Raw genomic sequence first — 17,092 nt, forward strand, 5'->3', positions numbered from 1 at the left:
ACAACTCACAATTAGCATTGGAAAAATGCTTGATATTGCCTAGCCATCAGGCTAGCAATATTGTAGCAGTTTTGCATTGCAGCACACTAATTGGTGCTTTTTCCTCGTGCCTTTGGCTCATCTGATTCTTTTCTCCCACTATTTTGTATGGACGATACTCGGAAAAGTTGAACTGCCACTTCTGTAGTGTGTGTTTATCTCACCTATGTGCGCCACTGACCCAACATCATGTATATGCATCAAACATTCCTACACATGGGTCACGCACACGCTATAACGTTGCCAGGCCATCGATGGTAAGAAGACCTCTAAATATTAAGTGATGGGTCTTATAGAGCTCCATCTGTTGGAAGCAAGCGTACGTGGACTCACCGATGACATGTTAGCTTTATTCTACAATCAATACACCTCTCTCACAAACACTGCTCATTCAGACACACATACATACACACACACACACACACACAAACGTCTCTCGGATAACAGCAGGTGAATGAGATCCTAAATAATACACTAGTTATTTCTACGTGACCTTCTTCTAACCTCCATATCCAGTGTCAGCAAACAGAACGAGTGTCCATAGTGATTAGTTTAAACGCTCCAGACACACAGTTCCAATACAGTGTGACCCAATACACGTGGTCATGGATGTAATTAATATACGTAGGGCTGGGTCCCTTCTGGCAATCTTCCTCTGTTGCATTAATTATTCGTAAGTCGAAAAGAAAAAGTGATCTGCACACTATTATCGCTTTTCTCTCAAATATAAAAAAACGAATAATCTAAAGAGGGCATAGAGCCATCCCCTTTTCAAAACTGTACATTGGCATTTAGGATGGGGAGCAGGTAATGTTTGCTTTGTTTATGTATTGGTGTTTAATACAATAATCTATGTAGGTGTCTTAGGAGTGACGGGAGTTTTTTTTTTTTTTTTTTTTAAATTTGTATTTTATTGGCATTAAGGCATACAAATCGGGCGTGTGTGGGCCCGTTACGGAGGGTCTAAGGGGGAGACCAGGAGTTTTATAAGTGGTCTCTGCGAAGTCTTATTAGGTGTGGCATACGGTGGAGTATGGTAAGATACATGTTAATGTGTAAGGCAGTACAGTTGAGTATAAGGCAATAATATTAGGTATGTGCCATACACAACATATAGTATAGCTAACTTGTATATTATCACATAAGTAGGCATCGACAGATTTGTATGTAGTGCGTTCTACACCAATTCGCCTCTAAGTTACAGCTAGCACAGAATACAAAACAATTAACTGAGGGATATTCAGTAGCGCAGAGGCAAGTGGATATTCACTGGTTGGGAGCTAATATGCGGTCCATATGCTTTATGGCTGTATTTGCCGTATACTTATTATGAGTTCACAGTTATGGACTGTGTAGTGCTGGGCAGGTATTATGTCCCGACGTCAAGTAGTTGGCAGATCTAGAGGATCGCTGCGGGCAATGTGTATCTACAATAGACGTGGTATAGCCAGGGGTCGAGCTCTCGGGTTTAACGGTTGGAGTCTGGTAAGTCCTTGTGTACCTATCTTTGGCTTCTGGGTCTTCGCAGGTAGTTTCGAGGTAGCTTTCAGTCGTTGGAAGAAGGTTTCTTTTCCCTCGGGTGATGAGAGGGTAAGTATGTCGGTCCCCTGTGTTACTAGTAGAGAGCCGTCCGCTCCCCATCGGTATCTAATCTGCTCGTCTCTCAGTTGTCTTGCCACCGGTAACAGCTGTCTCTTGACTGCGAGGACGGCAAAAGGGAGGTCTCTGCATATGGCTATCTCGCATCCTTCAATTTGAAAGGAGCCCAGCTCTCTCGATTTAGCCATGATTGTGGAATGGGTAATAATGTCTCTAGTCGCGGCAATTACGTCTCGTGGGGCGTCCGCAGGGGCTGCTGCCGCTTTACGGACCCGGAACGCTGATGTCAATGTTTCTGTGTTCGTATTGCTTCCTATGCCTAGCGAGGCCATGAAGCGTCGGAGGAAAAGCATTACCGCCTCTCCCTCAATACTCTCCGGAATGCCGCGGAGGCGGATGTTCCTCCTTCTGTGTCTAGACTCCATCGCTACCATCGACCTGGTAAGTTTCTGTACTTGGTCTGTTAGTGCTTGCAGATTGTTGTGGGACTCTTGCACACTCTGGGTTGTATTTGATTCCTTAGTTTCGAGTGCTGCGACCCGCTGTTTGAGGGCCCCTATTTCCGTACGGGTGTCTAGGAGGTCAGCCTTCCACACCCGCCGCATATCCAGCAGGAGATTTTTAATATCCCTCTTTGTAGCCGGTGAGGAGTCCTCCTCTGATTCCGACTCGTTATAGGGGGTCTCCTCCGATTGTGTGGTCTGGGCGTCTTCCTCCTCTTGGAAGTTATCCGAGGCCTCCTCTTCACTAGGTGGGTCGGGTGCCATTTTGGCTTGGGCCCGCGGTGCAGGCCTCTCAAAGGATAATCATATATCTTGCGATTTTGGAGCCTCTGGATGGCGAGGTTTTTTGTTTTTTCGCCCCATAGTACCTTCCGTGCGGGGGTAGGTGGCTTTCTGCTTATTTAGGTTTTTAATTTCGGAGTTTAAAGCGACTTTTTCTTCTATTTGGACAGAGCTCTGTGAAAACACGTCTTCTCTGCTGCTTGGCTGGCCACGCCCCCCCGAGTGACGGGAGTTTGAGCACAGAGCTAATATAAATGTTTAACCCCTTAAGGACCAAACTTCTGGAATAAAAGGGAATCATGACATCTCACACATGTCATGTGTCCTTAAGGGGTTAAAAGGACACTATAGTCACCAGAACAACTACAGCTTATTATATTTGTTATGGTGAGTAGAATCATTACCTTCAGTCTTTTTGCAGTAAACACGGTCTTTTCAGAGAGAAGGCAGTGTTTACATTACAGCCCAGAGATACTTCCACTGACCACTCCTAAATATGGAGACACTGAACTTTCCTGATAGAGGTGCATTGATTCAATGCATCTCTATGAAGAGATGCTGATTGGCCAGGGCTGTGTTTGGTTTGTGCCAACTCTGCCCCTGATCTGTGATCTGCTCCCTCGACAGTCTCAGCCAATCTGATGCTTTCCTATGGGAAAGCATTGTGATTGGCTTAGATCACCACTTCTGATGATATCAGCCAAGCAGGCAGGTCAAGGGCAGAGCCAGCAGCAGCCTCGAATAAAACTAAGATTGTATTATATTTAGGGGTGCAAAGGGTAGCCAGAAGGGCTACATGGTGTTTTTATTAGTATAGGGTCAGGAATACATGTTTGTGATCCTTACCCTATAGTGTTCCTTTATTTATTTGTAAAAGTTGTTAGATTTGTACAGAGATGCACAACTTGGCTAATTAGCCCCCTAAGCTATATATTGAACATGTAGTCCATCTAGGGCTGCCATTAGCGCAGGGCAAAAGAGGAAACTGCCCTGGGCGCCATAATTTACAGGGGCCCACAGTAGCTGCCCTTTGCTCCCTGGGGCAGAGTGACCAAAGAGAGGGCATGACAGGGCCTCTGTGTGCAGGGCAGCCACCAAACTTGCTTGCTAAAGATTGCTATCGCACATTGCAGCAGACATCTTTAACCCCTTAAGGACCGGACTGTTTTTGCGATGTTGTGTTTTTGCGACCAGGCATCGTTTTACACTTTTGTGGTGTTTGTGTTTAGTTGTAATTTTCCGCTCTCTCATTTACTGTTCCCATACAAATTATATATAGTTTTTTTCAGGACAAAAGGGGCTTTCTTTACATACCATTATTTATATAATCTCATGTAATTTAATTTTTTAAAAATGAAAAAAATATGATGAAAAATTGAAAAAAATACATGTTTTTTGACTTTTATGTGAAAAATCTTTTACTCATCTACAAAAGCGAATGAAAAAAACTGCTAAATAGATTAAAAATTTTGTCCTGAGTTTAAAAATACCCAGTGTTTACATGCTTTTTGCTATTTTTTTGCATGTTATAGGGCTATAAGTACAAGTAGGATATTGCGGTTTAAAAACATACATTTTTGAAATGTATCAATAGTGACATTGTAACACTATTATCTGTCATAAATCGCTGAATAACACCCCACATGTACATATTTTTTTTAAAGTAGACAACCCAGGGTATTCAATATGGGGTATGTCCAGACTTTTTTAGTAGCCAGTTAGTCGCAAACACTGGCCAAAGTTAGCGTTCATATTTGTTTGTGTGTGAAAAAAGTAAAAAACTAAATTGAACGCTAATTTTGGCCAGTGTTTGTGACTAAGTGGTTACTAAAAAAGACTGGACATACCCCATTTGCAATACCTTGGGTTGTCTTCTTTTGCAAATGGTATGCCATCATGGGGGTAATTCTCATTCCTGGGCTACCATACGCTCTCAAAGGCAACGTAACCAACCTGGCCATTTTCAATGTAAAAATATTTGACCCATATATTTGACCCTGTAACTTTCAAAAACGCTATAAAACCTGTACATGGGGGGTCCTGTTCTACTCAGGAGACTTTGCTGAACACAAATATTAGTGTTTCAAAACTGGAAAATGTATCACAACAATTATATCATCAGTAAAAGTGCTGTTTGTGTGTGAAAAATGCAAAAAAAGTCACTTTCACTGACAATATCATCGCTGTGATATGTTTTACTGTTTTGAATCACTAATATTTGTGTTCAGCGAAGTCTCCCGAGTAAAACAGTCTTTTTCTCCGATATCTATATATTTACAAAACAATAAATTGGCAATTCAATTGCACAAATTTATGCCAAACTGGCATGGTTCGAAAAATTCTCACACTCAGCTATTTGTCCAGCTTTTATTCCTTTAAATGTTTCGCTTTGCAGCCAACTCAGCACAGCTAAGACAGAAACCTCAGCATTCAGCAAGAACTACATGTACAAAGATACACTGCTGATGTATATAATACAACGTGACGTGGGCTATCAAAATGGACTTTAAACCTCCTACCACAACTTGCCTAATAGCGGATTGGCCCATCTGACTCTGAAAGAGACCAGTGTACAAACACCAGGGTTATTTGCTAGAAGTGTGAATTGTCACTAATTCAGTGTGAATTTAAAATTTAGGCCACGATAGACAAATAAAAAAATAAAAAAAAACTTTACAAAGTTGGCTGTTTTCATTTCGGGAATTGTGAATTGTGAATTTGGGGAATTAACCTGGTTTATGTTTGAGTTGTAAAATCAATGCAGGAACAATTCAGTTACCATCCTGTTTCCATCAGGTTCTGGTCCTAGGTGAAGGGTTTGGCTACACAGACGGAGATGCATTTTTCCATCTTTCCCCCTCCCCATTCCCTTTGGGTGTTTATTTCTGCTCTCCATTTTCTTTGGGTGTCTCTTCCTCCGTTTCACACCTCCATTCCACTTTGGTGTATTTTTCTCCCCTCCATTCCCTTTGGGTGTATCTTTCTGTGGCCCTCCCACCCCCATATTCTCATGGGGTGTCTTTCTCTCCCTACCTTCATACCTGCTTACCTCTTGTTGTAGTGTAGCCTCACAGACTGTGGTAGAGGTCCTATTTATTCTCTACTCAGTCTGACAGGACTCCAGTGAGCAACTTTCTGTCAGAGCAGGTAGAAAAATAATTAAGTCCTCTACCTTGGTCAAGGAAGCCATTCTACATGGAGTGACTGGCAGTAAGGGGATTTCTCCCACCCTGTTGGTCACCTGGACATAGGCCTCCCGGGTTGGTGCACGCCTGTTGGTTGGTGCTGCAGTATGGTAGTGCCTGCCTTGGCTGCACAACCACCCTTCCATGTATGCAGAACATTTGTAATGGACAACCCACTCTGTAACAGATGCCTCTGGTCCTAAGAATTGTGGAAGGGTTTGGAGGCTAGCCTCCTCCCCCCAGACTATGGACCCTGTCTCTGAACCCTTTGAAAGTGCACAAAATGGCTATTGTCAATGTAGGGAGGGGGTAAACAGGGGCCCTCATTATACATTCCAGCTAGAGCTGGATGAATTCTGGGGATCGCTTGATCCCAGTCTCACACAGAGCACCTGACTGGGAAATAACCTGAATCGCCATGGAACTATTCACCGGAACAGAACTGTACCACTATCCGGTGAATCTTTGACCAGGTGTCGCTCGGTCACACAAATCACAGTGCTCTTTGAATAGAATGTTGGGGAGGTGAAGAGGCATTTAGGGATACTCATGATCGAGGGTGCTACCTTCATCAAGACTCCAGGAACCCCTCGAAACAAGACCTAAAGCTACTACGAAACTAACTCTGCACTGGATAGGAGGGTAGTCACGACCTGGTGGAACTTTAAAGTATTGGCACTTAGGCTGAGTACCTCCGATCTGGGCACTCTTTGGACAGTTGATAGCTGATATTGCGAGCTATATGGGGATACATAACGTTTGGGGGTTACAGGTTCGGAAAAGAGACTTTCAGGGCTCAGAATCATTAACTCTGAACTGATCTAATTAAATGGGCACTTAGGACGCCATAACAAGTTCATAATAAAGTTATGGTGCCAGGACCAGGAGGCCCGTGGGCGCTCTCTTACCTCAAGGGCTTAAACCGCTCTCAAACGGTTTAACTGCAAAATTGCCTCCAGCAAAACTCTCAACTTCACCAGGTGAAATCTTATAAAGAGTGTTCTAAGCAATAAAGCAGGTCAGATACAGACAGCAACCTGCTGTGCACAGATCAGAGGAAGGAGTATAATTTCCTATCAGAATCTTTGAAGATATTCCTGGTCTTATGGAGCCACCAAAACATTGTTTCCAGGAAAAAACTTTAAGAAAGTTAGTCAATCTAACGATTGTATTGCTTCCAGTGTTAAGAGATTAGTATATCAGATAATCAATTTAGCTATTTATGTCAATGAGGGGTACTGCTATTCTGTTACGAGCATTAGTGTGTTAACTGAAATCAGAGGAATTAGAGAGTTCTAGGTGTTGCTTTGGCCTCCTATCATGTTCCTCAAACCATTCCTGAACATTTTTTGCAGTGTGGCAGGATGCATTATCCTGCTGAAAGTAGCCACTTCCATCAGGGAACATGTGCCATGAAGGAATGTACATGGTTTGCAGCAGTCTCTAGGTAGGTGGTAGGTGTCAAAGTAACATCCACATGAATGCCAGGACCCAAGGTTTTCCAACAAAACATTGCCCTGAGCATAAAACTGCCTCCACCAGCCTGCCTTCATCCCACAGTGCATCCTGCGGTCATCTCTCCCCCAGGTAAACAACACAAGCATCCGGCTATCCACCTGATCTAAAAGAAAACATGATTTATTTTAGATCAGGCAACCATCTTCCATTGCTCCATGGTCCAGTTCTGATATCCACGTTTCCACTGAAGGCACTTTTTGTCAGTGTATAGGAGTCATCATGGCACTATGCAGCCCCATACAAAGCAAACTGAGATGCACGGTGTGTTGGACACCTTTTAGTCATAATCAGCATTACGTTTTTCAGCAATTTGGGCTACAGTAGCTTTTTTCGTTGTGATCAGAGCAGATGGGCTAGCCTTTGCTCCCCACATGACTCAATGAGCCTTGGGCACCCATGACCCCTAATGTTGGTTCATAGTTGTCCTTCCTTGCACCACTTTTGGCATGTACTAGCCACAGTACACCATGGCCACTCCACAAGACTCGTTTTGGAGATTCTCTGACCCAGTTGTGTAGCCATAAATATTTGGTCCTTGTCGAAGTCACTCACATCTTTTGCCTTCCCCATTTTTCTTTCGTCTAACACATGGAATTCAAGAACAGACTGTTCACTTGCTGCCCAATATATCCCACCCCTTGACAAGTACTATCGTAATGATATAATTAATGTTATTCTTCATATCAGTCGTTTTAACATTGTATCTGGTCAGTGTACAGATATCAGCACCGCAACCACTCCCTCCCTGAAGCTTCCCAAACAGACCTCTTTTAAAGCAGGACAGTAACTTCTCTGAAATTTACACCATTGAATAATAAAATAAATTTCCTATGAATCGGGTTAATCTTTTTCATGATTCTCAGTTTTTCTAAAATGTATTTTAAAACTTTAGCAAATTGCATCATAATTCAATCCAGACAGGACAACCTTTGCTAATGAAATAGAAACATTTTTTTTCGTTACCCTCTTTTCTCCATGTAGACTCTCCGAGGGGACAAAGGACAGAGCTTATAACAATGATTGACAAGGGAAGTAAGGTGGAGGTGCACTGTTGCAGGATACAGAGGTGTGGCTTTCTAAATTAAATTTTAATAACTCACAAAAACATTTATTTAATATGGTGATAAGTAAAGAATATTAAATATCGAGGTAATTTACCGCCCACTCTTAATGGTCACCTTTATGAAGGATAAGAAATGGGAAGTTACACAATCATTTTAGTGTTTGCTCGCTTTCACACTTGTTGTCAGCAAGTCCTTTAGTGTAATTTGAGTGCTGACTGGTATTAACTTTTCACACAATAGCTGCAATGTTAATAAAAGCACATGTTCGTGACGGTGAGGATGACCGGCTCTTGTGAGAACCTCCAGTGGTATTAGTACTTTCTTCTCGATCATGGACACCCTTGTAGCGGTTTGCCCTGAGCTCCTATGTTCAAACTCATTTCAAGCGTAATATTTTAGTTTTTGTAAGTCTGCCTACTGGAATAATGTTTTAAAAGAAAGCTTACAAATCAGATGTCTGAAACCTCGGCCACAGATTGGACTAATCTAGAAATCTCCATACGTGGTTAATTTAAGATTAGCAGAAATAAACACACATTTGATATATGCAGATACATACGGCCAACTGCATATGGCTGAAATGCCTGACAACAAGTGTAATTACGACATGTGTTTGCAACCACTGGTATCATAGCCATGACTCAAATAATTGGGTAACAGATAATCCATTCCTTAATTTAATGTTTGAAGGAAAGGTCTTCATAGAGATCAAACTATTGAAGTTAGAAGACCGAATACAATGGACTAAAGCACAAAACAATCAGTTTGCAGAAGGGGTAGTAGGTTCCAGAAGTTGCCTTCCAGTGGAAATGTCAGCTGTCAAAGTAATTAAAGTCATGAAGACAAGCATACAGCTTTCTTGTAGATCGAATGAGTAACAGGAGTATAAGGGCTAACTAGATGGGTCAATTGCTTCTTGCATACCTTTTAAATCTACATTTCTGTTTTATCTCTTTATGCCCCCCACACACGGTCCTCTAATTTCTTTCCAAACATATCTGGATAGCTTTACATTTTTGAATCTTAACTTAAAAAACAAAAACAAGGGGTTTGCGTGGGATAGGCATAAGGTTATCCTAGCTATAAAATAAAGCCTGGGACTAATTAGAGTATTTAGAAAATTGGTTATTTATAATGGTTCTTATCTGCTGTCACATTCTATGGTTTTATGTAAAACAAAACAAAAAAACAAACAAATGTTTTACAATTGCACCAGACTTCTTTGGCTTGAACTCAATTTGAAAAGATCACAACAACCGAGCTTTATGCCACTTGTTCATAAACATCCTTAATATCTTTACAATGCATTGTCTAATGTACAACATGTTTGCATATTGCAGTGAGTCTAAAACCAGAAGTAGCAATTTTGGTACAAACTTCAAGCCCATGTCACATTCGATCGGAACACTAGAAATTCCTGAGATATCTAATTAAAGTATGTCTGTAAGTCTTTTAAACAGTGTGATTTTTGCTCAAGTCACGTTTTGAAGTCTACTTACCAAAACCACGTTGAATTTCTCTTCCAGCTCCACCGAATTTGGTCTTGGCATTTTTTGAGGTGTTGTCTCTTTTTGTTTTTGAGGGGGTGTCCCAGACCCCGGCTGTGTCTTTGTATCTCGGGGCTGCAACATATCCATGCTCCCTGCGGCATTCCCCATGATCCGGGCAGTTCCACGTTTCCACGCACTCAGATCCAGGCTGAAAGCTCCAAAAGGACTATGGGTGGTAGAATTGAAAGGGCTAAAAAGTAATGTGAGCAAAGTCAGAGTTGGTGTAATGTATCAGGGCAGTTAGTAGGTGACACACCCAACGCCTGATTTCTTCTTAACAACCAACACTTGCCACCTCAAAAGATAGTTACACACAATTAGTAGACAGGATATGACAACATAAAAAAAATGCCAGATTAAAAAAAAAACACAAAAAAAATAAATAAAAAGTATCTCTTAGATGGTTTGGAAAAAAAATATTTCTGGCTTTTTTCGTAGTGAAAGGGGCCCATCCCCAAAAAATAAAATAGACAAACTATTGCACCATCATTCTCCAATCAGCTTCTTCTCAAGCAATGAAATGGTCTTTTAGCTATGTCAGTGTATCCTTTTGAATCTCAAAAGTAACAGAAAGAAGGAAGTTGGATTTCAAAATCAGATGGGGGGGAGGAAGCAGGGGGGTCCGGAAGCTACTCTGGATTTTGTGTGCAAGGTCTATGATATTCTAACTTGGCAAAAAGGTGTATTTCCCATATGCAGGAGAGGAACGGGTGCTGTGTTAATTTTGCGTGGGCACCCAGGGGTGGAGGGCATAGCAACGGTGAGTAGAAGGATGGGAAGCGTTGATGCATATATTGAAATAGTATCCAGCAGCCTTGTTATAAGATCCACAGCCCTGAATGTTGCAGGATCTTTTAACCCTTAAAGTACAGAATTCTACAAATTATAAAAAAAGAGTTTCATGGGCTAATTAGGTGGAGCTTGTTACAGACAGGATACCACTGAGGTTTCAAACAGGAAAGAGAAAGCATAAAACGTAAGCGACACCATGAAATACAAAGATATAATATAGTCACCAAAATGACGGTTCAAAACAACACGTTACTGTGTAGCACAATTAAACAGAGAATGTAAAAACACAATAAAAGATCTACGAAGGAGATATAAAAAAGACAGGTTGTAGACACAGAAGCATTGTGAAGGTTCTATAGATATGCGAGTTGCACATAGGTAAACTTGTATATCAATAGACAGAATACTCCATGCAGGACATTGCCAGTAGCTTGAGATAAGTGACTGTGAAAAGTACCTGCGGGATCATGCAACAATGACGCAAAGAAGACGCAGACACTGGAGAAGAACAATAGGGATATCAATTCCAGAAATATGTGACATTAAAATGCATCAATGAGAATGATCACCTTTGGCATCACTCTAGCATAACATATTATGAATAAAAAAAATATATTTATAACCAATACAACATTTTAATGACTTTATTTTACTTAGAAAAAAATGCAAAAATTGTACAAAGATAGAAAAAGTCCTTTCACCAAAATAGCACATTTAGCACATGTCTTCACATAGAAAATAACATAAATCTGACAGTCAACCCATGTCATTGTTCCAAAATTAAGGATGGAATGCTTGAAACAGAATGCAGTCACGAGCCTACTCAAATCCATATTTGAAAAACTTGCCAGCTCTGTGCCGTAGCCTCCAGGTTTGGAAGCAAATTGCCCGGTTTGATAGATGAAATTGGTGTTTAACTCTACTTCAACCCCTGATTCGACTGTCCTCAACCCCTTGGTAGATACCCCAAACCACCATTCTCCCCCCCCCCCCATTTTTAAACTAAGGTTTATACCAATGGTCTATGCCTTTATTTCTGCTTTGCATACGTCATTGTATGTTTAGTTAATGTCTTGCATGTGGTTAAAGACAATTTAGGAACTCTTGCCTTTTCAATCATTGCAATTTTGACTGTGTGAGATTGACTCTGGCAAAGTCACGTGGATCTTCTTAAATGGTTGGCTAAGTTGCATGATGTCACAGCTGCAAAGGATATTGGCCAAGTGTGGTGAAACTGGGGAACTTTGTTTATGCTTTCCTTTGAGTGATGTAAAGTTCCAGTTCTTGTGTTATCGGCCATTTTTAAGCAGTGTATTCAGGACATACTCACTTTATATATAACCACTGAAAATAATAAAAGTGATCTTCAGAAATCTCTCATGCCTTGACTTTCCTTTGTCGTCAACGTATCATTCCTTCTAATTATTAAAACAACCACTACGGGTACCATAACAACTTCACCACAATTAGATTGTTATGAAGCGAGAAGGTCTAGTTTAATAGTTTAACTCTAAAGTCTGCAAGCCATCGCCAGATCACTCAGTCTTTGCATTTCCACTCAATGTGTAAGGTTTCGATCAGAAAGTCTTGGACTCGGATTCTCCCATAAAAAAAAAAAAAAAAAAAAAAAAGTTACGTCACTGTAATTGACTTGCAGATTTTGGAGTTAAACCACTCATTAACAGTCACCTTCAGGTAATATGGCTCTCAGGACCTCCTCGCACCATAACTCCGTTGAAATTAAGTAGCTATGGTGCTCTGAGGGACACTTTTAAAACAATAGGGACTTTAGACAAACAACAACCTCAATTTAATATTTCTGGGTAAGCTTTTCAAATTATTTAATATTTCTGGATAAACTTTTAAAAATGACTAATATTTTATTAAATATTTTAGGAATTTGCCAATTTAATATATTTTGTTTTACATATTGTCTTTTTTTTTAATTTTCATATTTCGAATAAAACATTTGAAAGGTTTATCCAAAAATATTAAACTTGAGGACCAAGTTGGGAGCCTTTAAGATTTTAGCAGTTTGTATAATGGTTTAAGAACACAATGAAAGTCAAAAGAAGTGACGGAATAGTCACCGTTTACATCTAATTTAGATGTTTAATGCACCTCATGATGGGTAGCGGATGTAGGAATTTGACACTTTAGTTTAGAAAATGCTTCCAGAAGCACTTTGGCTAAAAAATAATATGGTTAGAATATACTTATCTCCATTAGTGCGTTCCATTCAATAAGACTCATTCTACTTGGTTTGAGTTTTGGCATTGGTATATTTTGAAGACACTGTGTTCCTTACGGGAAAAGCGGTTTTGTGTGATTTCTCTATAACTTTCAATATCTATTTCACATGAAGGAACACATGCGTATCTCCCGAAAATATGGTCTCATATCAGAAAGTGCAAGCAAAGATATTGCCAATTGTCGCCAAATATGAACTGAAGCTAATCAAGAAAATTGCTTGTGGCCAACAATGAATGGAAGACAAGAATTACATTATGCGACCCATTTTTAACATTTGTGATCATCAAAAGAGGATTTATGTACTCCTGTAACTGGTTTCTTCACTTTGACATAGACGGTTTCCTAAAAAGCCCTAACTTTGGCACCCAACTTTGAATTTTATAATTGATAACATTTTTTAGGAAACGGGAAAAACAATTCAGTTGGGAAAAACAATTCAGTAAAACTTTACAATCTGATAGGAGTGAATGGTTTGGTCAAGCAAAATAAGAGGTGAGTCATCCCTAAGATAGTCTCCAGTATTTGGAAATAGAATACTGGAAGCTTATTGCAGTAAAGTCCTTGTGCTAACTAGAGCAATGACTCCATGTTATCAGCCTGTTGTAGAAGCCTGGTCAGTGCTCGCTCTCCTCGGACGTTCTGCATGCAAGGTATGGACAGTCAGTTTAGCAGAGCACTCTGCTTCCCCATGTGAGTTCAATGCCCGACATGTATAGATTCCTGAATCTGATGGAGACACGTTCGATATGACAAGGGAGCAACTTCCTGTATCTTCATAATCAATCTGGAAGCGACTGGACTCCTGGACTGGAGAATCATCATGAAACCAGAGGACTTCAGGATCTGGAAAGCCTGTCAAGCAATAAAAAATAAAAATAAATACATGGAAATTAAAAATAAATAAAACATTCTTTCAAAAAAAATAAAATAAACCCACACTGTGGCAGTATATTGAAGTTTGAGCCCAACAACAACAGTATGCATTCCAATTCTTGAATTTAAGTTCCTTATGTTATAATATGGTTTCACCACCCTTACGTTCAAACTGACTAATGGGCTCACAGCCAAGCCAGTCCAGGCGAAGAAAGGGAGAGGAGATGGATTATTGGTTTTGCCCATGTTTTCTTTGGAAGAACAGCTTATGGCCAGCTTCACCTTGTTTTTATGGGCAGATACATTCATGTGGATTATTCCGATTTAGATCCCTTCTTAAGGAACACACAAGATAAATACCCAATATGTCCTTTGTATGGTCTTCGTTTCTTTACCTCTACTCTCGAATTTTGTCATAGATTGCAGCCTCAAAACGGATACATGTTTCATGTTATTATTTTATTTGACCCTGACAATTGTGTAACATATGGCATGGCTTCTAAAACAAGAATATTAAAATGCAGACTTTTTTTTTATAGGAGTAATTAAAAGGACATAAAAAGTGGTCAAAGGAAAATGCTAAACACACAACATTTAGAAGAAAGTCATATATGGATCAGTAAGAGTGAGTTGGGATGGAAGGAGGAAGACAGGAAAGAAGGGTAGATAAGGACAACATTTAAAAAAAAAATTCTTATGTTTTTTTTTGTAATAGTTTAATAGATTTACCAAGATTTCACTTTCTGGAGAAAATCTCCATACATTGCAAAGTGTTTGCAGTTGATAGGCACATTCTTCTGGTTTCACAGTGTCTGATTCTACTTTAGTACTTTTCATACAGAATTTCTATAGTTCTGCTTTTATAAAAATATCTACTTGTCTGGAACAGTATATTAACAGACCTTAACACGATATTTAAAAAAATAAAAAAAATTCATCCAAACTGCAATCGTGCTTACCAGAGCAATTCACTGTGGAATTTGTCCCTGAACAATATCTATAGGCAGGATAGAGAGAGACACTTTCCAATATGCACAAGGGAATTAATCTTCACCTTTCCTGGTTACACATAGGATAAACCTAGCTGTACTCCATTAATATTCATTGATTCACTGTGCTCACATAAACCACGGAGAATTAGCACAAGTTCGAGACTTCTCTGGGGTTTTACGCATCACAATCAGTGTTCAGTTAGATTCTTTTTGGAATCTGGATTTCTAAGAACATTTATAGAGATTACCAAACACAATCACTCGCACGTGTGTTTTCCCTTGTCCCTGTTTGCCCCTTAACAGGCTCATGCTACAGATGGTATTGCAGATCAACTCAGGCGCAGATAAACTTGGTAGCTAGCTAAACGTTCAACACTCTTGATATCTGTTCCTGCAGCAGCAGCCTAGCACATTTCCGGATGTGTATTTTGTGTCACAAAGCCCGAAAGAGTTAAACTGATGATGAGACAACTTCCTATTTTGATTGACTGTGTAACAATTCACTTCTCAGAAAGAGGACCTAAAGGCTCCATTGCATGTCAAATGTTTATTAGGTATTCGGCATACCGTACCGTAGCCTTTATGTTAAATGCTCACCTTCAATGTTACACTGGAGGCAAGCGCTACTGCCCACAACCTCTGCTTGGTCCTTCAAAGGGAGAGAGAAGATAGGAGGCCTCTGGAGTTGTTCTTGCAGGAGATTAAAGACGTCTTGACTATCACTTACACCTGAAATTGGGGGGAGGGAAAAAAAACACCAAATGTTTATCAAGACCAAAGTGAACAGTCTTCCCAAACAGAAAAAAAAACAAAAAAGAACAAAAAAACAGGTAGTGGAGAGGTGTTTCTCCAAGGCATGGCCCTCATTAAACTTCTCTTTTATACTGTAAACACAATGCACATATTAAATCACACATTTTCAACACACAAAAACACAAACATTTAGTTTTAAGAAACAAAAATTATTTTCGGTGTTCAGTCTCAGGCGATCACAGGCGAGGCATGGTAGTGTTATTACGCATTTAGCCAGGGGTAATAGAATTGTAAAAGCTGCGGTATCTTCTCACAAAGGGACCTAGTGCCCTATAAACTTACAAATATCCCTCCAAATATCCCTAAGGATAGCAAGTATAATTTGCTTATAAATCCTTTAATAAAGGACCACTATAGTGCCAGGAAAACACACTCTTTTTCCTGGCACTACAGTGCCCTGAGGGTGCTCCCACCCTCAGGGTCCCCCTCCTGCCGGGGTCTAGGGGGAGGAAGGGGTTAAACTTACCTCTTTCTCCAGCGCCGGGCGGGGAACTCTCCTCCTCTTCAGCGCGCACATTCAGCCAGTCTCATAGGAAAGCATTTAAAATGCGTTCCTATGGACGCTGGCGTCTTCTCACTGATTTTCACAGTGAGAAGCACGCAAGCGCCTCTAGCGGCTGTCAATGAGACAGCCACTAGAGGCTGGATTAACCCTAATATAAACATAGCAGTTTCTCTGAAAAAAGGGTTAACCCTAGCTGGACCTGGCACCCAGACCACTTCATTAAGCTGAAGTGGTCTGGGTGCCTATAGTGGTCCTTTAAATACACCCAAAAAAAAAATAAGAAAAAAAGGCACATGTACAAATATATTTACGACCAGTAAACAAGCCTCATGGGACAGAACATGGGTCACCAATCCCCCCCCCCCCCCCCCAACATTTTGGCTACACTCCTGCTGCCTCCTTGATAAATTGATTATATTTGTACATGTGCCTTTGTTTTTTAATCGCTTTATTTATTGTAAGTTTGTTTTTTTTTTCTTTTTTTTTTGTGTATTTAATAAAGGATTTATAAGTAAATTATACTTGCTAGTATATTTGTGTATATATATATATATATATATATATATTTTTTTTTTTGTTTTTTTGGGGGGGGGGGGGGGGCATTTAAGTGAATGCCTTATGAGGTTTTGCACCTAAGTATATAAACTGTTATTTCTGTTTTTTTCTTCCGTGTGATTAGGATATGGGATTATATAAGTATATATCATTCACTTCCCATTATGTTATGTAACTCAGATGCATGGTACTCCCTTTGCCACACTTCCAGGGATGCAAACTTGCTGTGATCTGACAAGTTACAACTGGACAACCCGGCAGAGGGTGATTATTTCAATTTCTATTAAGTTATACAAAATACGGAGAGATTTTTGCAAAGTGGTTTATATTATATTTGCCAGAAATGAAAGCTAATTTCCCACATAAGTTTGCTATACCTTCTGTGCAGGACGGAGATGCACTTGTGTCGGACTTCGAGCTGAGATGTGCCATCCGTTTTAGAGCCAGTACAGCTTTACCAGTTTTCTGTTCAGGAGTGACAGAGAGAGAAAGATCTGGATCAGATTGTGGTGATTAACTACAGTACCATGGTAAGGAAAGAGGATATTATGAGAAAAGTGATGACTGTT

The 17,092-nt window shown here is 40.1% G+C and overlaps 2 protein-coding genes across 2 annotated transcripts in view; both read right to left on the minus strand.

The window, feature by feature from the left end:
• The window catches only part of FMNL1 (formin like 1), a 59,963-nt gene extending 49,721 nt beyond the window's left edge, over positions 1-10,242 (minus strand). The window contains exon 1 of the mRNA XM_063459327.1: positions 9,690-10,242. Coding sequence (XP_063315397.1) covers positions 9,690-9,848 — 159 coding nt within the window. The 5' untranslated portion in view covers positions 9,849-10,242. The remainder of the gene's footprint in view (positions 1-9,689) is intronic.
• A 2,388-nt stretch (positions 10,243-12,630) lies between these two features.
• Positions 12,631-17,092, minus strand: part of LOC134615002 (myosin light chain kinase, smooth muscle-like) — an 81,427-nt gene continuing 76,965 nt past the window's right edge. The window contains exons 16-18 of the mRNA XM_063459328.1: positions 16,901-16,988; positions 15,248-15,379; positions 12,631-13,637 (exon numbers count right to left, since the gene is read on the minus strand). Coding sequence (XP_063315398.1) covers positions 13,378-13,637; positions 15,248-15,379; positions 16,901-16,988 — 480 coding nt within the window. The 3' untranslated portion in view covers positions 12,631-13,377. The remainder of the gene's footprint in view (positions 13,638-15,247; positions 15,380-16,900; positions 16,989-17,092) is intronic.

Source organism: Pelobates fuscus, chromosome 6 (assembly GCF_036172605.1).
Source record: "Pelobates fuscus isolate aPelFus1 chromosome 6, aPelFus1.pri, whole genome shotgun sequence".
NCBI classification, from domain to species: Eukaryota; Metazoa; Chordata; class Amphibia; order Anura; family Pelobatidae; genus Pelobates; species Pelobates fuscus.